General features: G+C 50.0%; 1 protein-coding gene across 1 annotated transcript; it reads left to right on the top strand.

Moving 5' to 3' along the window:
- Positions 1-154: 154 nt before the first annotated feature.
- Positions 155-5,715, top strand: CUNH1orf123 (chromosome unknown C1orf123 homolog). The gene is made up of 8 exons (XM_006087331.3): positions 155-280; positions 493-576; positions 1,623-1,679; positions 2,061-2,142; positions 2,337-2,368; positions 3,594-3,671; positions 4,467-4,532; positions 5,464-5,715. The coding sequence occupies exons 1-8, from the start codon at positions 275-277 to the stop codon at positions 5,539-5,541; spliced, it is 483 nt and encodes a 160-aa protein (XP_006087393.1). The 5' UTR covers positions 155-274; the 3' UTR covers positions 5,542-5,715.
- The last annotated feature ends 1,166 nt before the right edge of the window (positions 5,716-6,881 follow it).

Raw genomic sequence — 6,881 nt, 5'->3', positions numbered from 1 at the left:
ACAGAATTTCCGGAGGATGGGGCCCAGAAATCATTGATTTTAGAAAGATTCCCAGGTGATTCTAATGTGCAGCCAAGGCTGAGAACCACTGGCCTGGAGCACTAACAAGCAGCGAAAACCCTGCTGCGCCGGAAGGAGCGGCGCACGGAGACCCGCCCCCGCGCCCCGCCGACGGGAGCCCGGGCCCGCACGGAGAGTGCGCACGCGGCGCCCACCGTTTGCGACGGGCCGGAAAGCAGCGACCGCAGCCAGCGCCGGGCCGAGCCGGGCCGCTATGGGGGTGAGGCGGGAGCGGGACGCTGCCGGGGCAGGGGCGCGGCGGCGGCGTGGATCTGGGATGCGGGCGCTCGCGCCGGGAGAGGATGAGGGGAGCGGGCCTGCGCTGGAAAGGAGCGGAGAGGCCGCGCGCGGGCCGGGGCGGGCGGGCCGGGGCCAGGCGTGGGGCTGCGCAGGCGCGAAATGCAGTCGCTTTGGCCCTCCCTTTCCTCTCAGAAAATCGCGCTGCAGCTCAAAGCCACGCTGGAGAACGTCACTAACCTCCGGCCTGTGGGGGAGGACTTCCGGTGGTACCTGAAGGTGCGGCTGCAGGGGCGGGGCCCCGACGGGGCGGGGGAGGAGCCCCGAGAGGCTGTGGGCACTTCGAGGTTCCAGGAGGGGGCGCCAGAGGCCAGGCCCTGAAAAAGGTTCCCCCACCTGATCTGTGCTTAACCACCAAATGTTTCTGGGTAGAATTTTATATTTGCTTTTTAAAATTTATCGGCTAATCCCTAATGGACAGTGTCTTGTAATTCCTTTTGTAATTTTTTCTCCGTTAAATATTTCATGGTATGTAAACAAATGCTAAAGGAAAGGCTGCTTGAAGGGATATTGTGATTCTTTAGTAAGGAGGATAATTTCACCTGTTTTATTCGTTGATTGGCTTTATTGTGAAGTCGTTTAATTCCGTGCATGGCTCCACCCCTGCTTCCCCACCCCATTCTGGAAAAGCTGGTACTGCCAGTGGCATGGTCTGGAGAGGACCCCTCTCAGCCGAGTAGTCTAAGCCCTTTGACTCTCCCGGATCCAGAGCTTCTGCTCTTTTCCTTGTAGCCTGAATCTCAGCATCCTTCGGTATTTGGCAAAAGCTGCTTCTGCTTCAGGAAGCCTCTGGCCACCTTTAATCCCATATATTTTGAAGACGGAGTGCCAGGGCTTATTTGGGGAATTGATGTTCTTTGGTTTCAGAAAGCACAGAGACTAGGGAAGGAGACAGAAAACCAGTAACAACAGAGGACAAACACTTACACCAGGAACGACAGGGCCTGTGGGAACACAGGAAGCTCCTAACCTAGCAGCGTGGATGGGAGGGGGCCGGTTGAGACCATTTCTGTGCCACACGAGCCTTGAGTCCCCAGCTAACCTGGGTACTTCTAAGGGGGGGGGGGGGGGGGGCGGCTGCCAGCAGGAGAAGCACCTTGGCCTGTTCTTTGCCCAGAGGTGAGTCTGGTTATGTCCCTGGTGGGGCTGGTTGTAAGGATGAGGGGAGATTGCTGGCAGGAAGGTAGGGTAGGAGCCTGCCTTCTTACCCTTCCCTCACTGTCTGCCTAACTGAACTAACTACTAATGCTCCTTTCTCTCCCAAGATGAAATGTGGCAACTGTGGTGAGATTTCAGAGAAGTGGCAATACATTCGGCTGATGGTAACTGCTCCCCCCACCACCATACCCCCCCCCCCCCACACACACACACACACATACACAGACATCTCTAGGCAGGAATTTGGGGAATCTGTGACCCAAATCTCTCTGGTCTTTGAACCTTGCTTTTGTGGTTTGGGGGGGCAGGCATTAGTGGGATCAACAGTGCAAGTAACAGCCTTCTTTGGGATGTGAGGCAGAGATCAAAATCAAGGGGAAGCCCTTTCCTTGGTCCTAAGAAGCCTCCCCAGGATTCTTGTCCTAGCAAGTCGCTCACCCTGAGTCTTGGTCTCTTCATTTGGAGAAAAAGTGGTGGGACTGGGTCTCTTCAGGACCCTACGTCTGACGGATTTGTGACTAGAGGTTGTGTTTACTCCTTGCTAGGACAGTGTGGCACTGAAGGGAGGCCGTGGCAGCGCCTCCATGGTCCAGAAGTGCAAGCTGTGCTCGAGGGAAAACTCCATTGGTAGGTCAGGCCATGAATGCTGAGCTCCGCGAGACCAGCCCCCTCGCTTCCTGATACCAGACCAGAAGCAGGCTCATGTTACCTGTAGTGCCCAAGCTTCTGCAGCAGACTCTTTCCCAGACCCACATCTGGGGGCTTGGGGTAGGGCCACTGTATGGACTCAAGTCAACTTTGTCCAATGTTTTATGTTTCAGAGATTCTGAGCAGCACCATCAAATCTTACAATGTAAGTTGCTTGCTGTAGTGGCAGGCATGGTGGGGTTAAATCCAAGCTAGGAGGCCTGGGTTCTAGAGTTATACTAGTAAGTGCTGGGCTGTGGAAGCTCAGGGGACTTCTGATCAAGCTGGCCATTCAGTTTCCATCGCTGGGAGCATTTGCCTTATCTACATCCTAGCAGGTCTAGGGAGCCTTCTCTGAGACCATGGGCGGAGAGTCCTTTGAATGGTCCCTTCCATCCTTGATATTGTCCATATTATTAGGTAGTTATTCATTACTGTATAACAAATTAGTTCAAAGGGGAGGGAGGGTGTGTGTGCTTTGGGTCTGTGTGTTTAAAGAAGGGCATTTAACTTGTGTTTATCCATTCCTTATTTGGTATTTTTGAAAAATGTCAGATTCATGCCAAACTTCAGCTTTGTCCTGAAGTTAAAGAGGAATCAGATGAGGACTTGCCCTTAAGAATTGCCTGGCTATACCACCTTAAGTAAATCATAATCTAGTGGAAGAGATAGATTAGCAAACAAAAAACAAACTAGGGCCCGCATACATGGTTGGTATGCAGGAAATGCTTTTAGAGTGAGTGACAGAATGAGAGCGAACGTGTAGGCATGGTGCTTGGGGTCTCTGGGCCCATGGGTCAGGTAGGCATGAATTTCCTGGCTACACCACCTCGCTCATAGGTGCCTCCCTACAAGCAAATCTCATTTCAAAGGCTTTAAGTCGGCCCCCTGCCTTCACAGCATGGCAGGTGGTTAGCAAAAGGCCACAGTAGATGTGTGCTGGGGCCGTTTAGATGATCTGGAGACTTTGTAGCTTAACATTCTTGTTCATATTTGTGATGTTGGTAATTTTACCTACTAGTTACTGAGTATAGTGTTGGATACTCTGCTGGGTACTTTACACATATTTCAAGTTCTCACAATAAATCTGTAGTGGTTCCTCACCTCTATTTGATAGTCTCAGGCCCAGAAGGGAATAAGATAGAGCTCTGCCTCCCATCTAGGCAGGCTGACCCCAGAGTCCACACTCTTTGTACTGTAGCATCCATGTCCAGGGTCTTGTAGGGAGCAGGTGGCTAAGGCAGGCTTCTACCAGAAGGGGGTGATTTGATCCCAAGTCCCATTCTGGGCTCACAGGGGCAGTAAGGACCTGGTTGGCAGGAAGGGTAGGGGCAATGGGGGTATCCTGAGGGCCCATTGGGGCCTACCTCCTCAATGTATTTCCTTTCTAGGTTGAAGACAATGAGAAGTTCAAGACGATAGTAGAGTTTGAGTGCCGGGGCCTTGAACCAGTTGATTTCCAGCCCCAGGTGTGTGTCTTCCTGGGAAACCTGTATCTTTGGGGAGGGCATATAGGAGGTAATAGCAGAACGTGGCTTCCTACAGAGACCATGAACTAGGAATTCTCCTTTGTAAGAATTATTATTTATTAAGTGCTACTATATGTTGGGCACCATGCTGGTCAGTTTTACATGTTTATCTTATTTAACCCTCCCAGTCACCCTGTGCAGTTATCCGTACTGTTTTTCAGACAAGGAAACAATTTCAAAGTTTTGCAACTTGCCCAGGGTGACACAGTTAGAAAGCAGGGGAGCTATAATTTGAACGCAGGTCTCTCTGACTCCAGAGTCAGTGCTCATCCCACTTTATTGGAGCGGCATTTTCACCTCACAAGTCTGTGAGATAGGCAGAAGAGAGAATATTACCATCCCTGTTTCATAAATACGAAAACTAAGGTCCAGAGAGGGAAGCGACATGCCCAGCTGGCGGATGGTTAGCAAAAGGCTGCAGCCAAGTGTACTTGGGACCATTTGGGTGATCTGAGCCTTTATAGCTTCGATTGTCTTTCAGGCAGTCTGGTAGTGGAAGGGTTTACCCTGCAGCTCCTGCCTTCTGATCTAGGGCTGTAATTGGAGGAACCACTCTAGTCCCAGGCAGCTGCCAGGCCCTGGAAGCTCAGTAGTTATTCCAGAACAGCTGCCAACACTATATCTCTGTGCTCCCTTCCCAACTGTGTTGTGAGAAAAGCCAGTTCGCTGGTCAGGCTCACGTGCCAGACCAGTGCCTCCTTCCCCTCAGACTCACTGCCTTCCTGTCCCTTGCAGGCTGGGTTTGCTGCTGAGGGTGTAGAATCGAGGACCATCTTCAGTGACATTAATCTGCAGGAGAAGGTATGGGACTTGGGGGCCGTGCAGGGTGCTATAGGGCACGTGGTGGAAATTATCTTTTATGGTGAACAAGACTCATCAATGGAAAGCTGACTGCACATCTTTGTGCATTTTGTTGGTGGTCTTGGTGTATAAGATGGCCCCAAGGGTAACGCTGAAGTTCCACCAAGTGTTCCACTTGCATGAGGGCTGGGATGTGCCTGCTAGAGAAAGTATATAATAGATAAGCTTTGTTCAGGCATGAGTTATAATGCTGTTGGCTGTGAGGTCAATTTTAATGAATCAACAATAGTATATTAAAAAGGTGTTTTTAAACAGAATCATACATGAAACAAGGTTATGTATTGATTGGTTGAAAACAGTGTTGTGATCAAATGTAAACTCCCATGAGTTTAACCCTGTGTTTTTCCTGGGAGCATTGGTTCATTATTCACTAAGTCAGCATTATGGTGACTTTGTAGAACATAACTACCACAAACAATGAGACTTGACTGCATCACTGGACATAGTAATGGCTTGCAGATAAGGAAACCTTGTGTTCAGGCCTCAAAGGAAGGACAAAACTTCATTCAATTTGTACAGCACGTAATAACAACAGTAACTAGAATTTATTGAGCTTTTACGTGTATCCGGCACTATACTAAGTACTTTTACATGTGTTACCTCATTTGATTCTTTCAACATGAAGAGTACTGTCCCTTTTTTTTAAAAAATAGCTCTACTTTTCTGAGGATCAGAATGGTTAAGTGACTTGCCAAAATCACAAAGATAGAAGAGCTGGAATTCAGGCCTGAACAGCCTGGCTTTGTTCTAGGTGATACATGTTCATGGACGGCTGGGTCAGAGCCTGAACTGGGCCTTGTAAGTCGCAGTTCCCCACTCCACACTGTCCTAGGCTGCCTCGTGAGGCTAACGCTGCCATTTTCCCCCACAGGACTGGACTGACTATGACGAAAAGGCCCAGGAGTCTGTGGGAATTTACGAGGTCACCCACCAGTTTGTGAAGTGCTGAGCCCTCTTCCTGCACACTTGCCTCTAAGAACTGAGAAGGGACAACCAAGCAGCAGAGCCCACTGAGGCTGGCCCCACATCCCTTGTCTCCTGGCAGCTGTCCAAGCCCTCACAGTCTGCATGCTGGGCTGTCACAGCTTCCCAGGCCCCACCAATAAAGCCCATTTGTGCTGTACTCATGCACTGAGGTAGTCAGGTAGCAGCCACTCCCCCCACAAATAAGAATCCATATTAGAGGTCTTTTACTGTTTCCTGACACCTTCCCACAATATAGAATCTTACACCTGATGCTTTGCAAACTATGCAGGAGCACACAGCTTCTAAGGGCTCTCTAGCTCATGAGGAGTGGGCACATCAACCCAGAAAACCAAAGGTGTCAAGGCCAATGGTATGCAATGCAGCTGAGCCTATAGCATGATACCATGAGCCAATAATCCTGAGCCAAAACACTGCATTGATAAGCATGGCTCTTAAGTAAATGCCGGCATCTCTGTTAGCTGGTGTCACTTCATATTCTAGGGATAAAAGGGACTGTAGAGGTCAGCCGTCCAGTCCTGGCAAGATTCTGCTCTCAAATTCTGGCCAGGTGGTCATTAGGTCTCGGCTCACCTGCTGTGATGGGGCTCTCCCACACGGAAGTCAGTATGAAAGTTCTTATATTCAGTCAGCATTTATGCCCCGAGTAGCTCCTGGTCCTGTTTTGTCCCCGCTGTGGTCACCCTTCTGTGTGCTGTCCCCCAGGCAGCCCTGTGGAGGTATGAAGAGCCCTTATCCAGTGGACAGCTGTTTAATGCAGTTAGGTCCACGAGGCATACCCATGCCTTCCCACCAGTAAGCCATTTGGAAAACTTGTTACAAGAGACCTTATTTATCCAGTGTTCTACTGGAGCCAGGAATTCTTTGGAAGTGAAATATCCTCATTTTCTGAATGGCCCACTGGGAATGGGTCTGCCCACTCCCAGGCTGGTTGTGGGGCACTAGGAAGGGGGATCCTCCAATTTAAGGTAAAGGTGGCCGTATCCAAGAGGTGAAGAGGTGCCGACCTTGTCCCCTCTCCAGTCTGGCAGCTACTTGTCTCCTCTAGGTCGAATATTCCTGGCTCCCTCTGGGCCTCTTTTTTGTACCTGACAACAGCATTTCTTCAGCCAGCAGGCCTTCTAGCCCCCTACCCACTAGGTCCAGTCCACTGCCAGCCTAAAAGCAAACAAGTGGAAGTAATGGGCTGGGTAAGCAGCCTTTCTAGTTTTCAGTCTCTATACCAGCCAGTGTGTTAAGTTCATAAAGACAAACACTAAGGATCAATAGCTTTTGTTTATACTTTAAATTGCTTTCTCATCTTTC

Source organism: Myotis lucifugus, unplaced genomic scaffold (genome assembly GCF_000147115.1).
Source record: "Myotis lucifugus unplaced genomic scaffold, Myoluc2.0 scaffold_37, whole genome shotgun sequence".
Lineage (NCBI taxonomy): Eukaryota > Metazoa > Chordata > Mammalia > Chiroptera > Vespertilionidae > Myotis > Myotis lucifugus.
The sequence above is the reverse complement of the archived record's forward strand: the minus strand, read 5'-3'. Positions and strand labels throughout refer to the sequence as shown.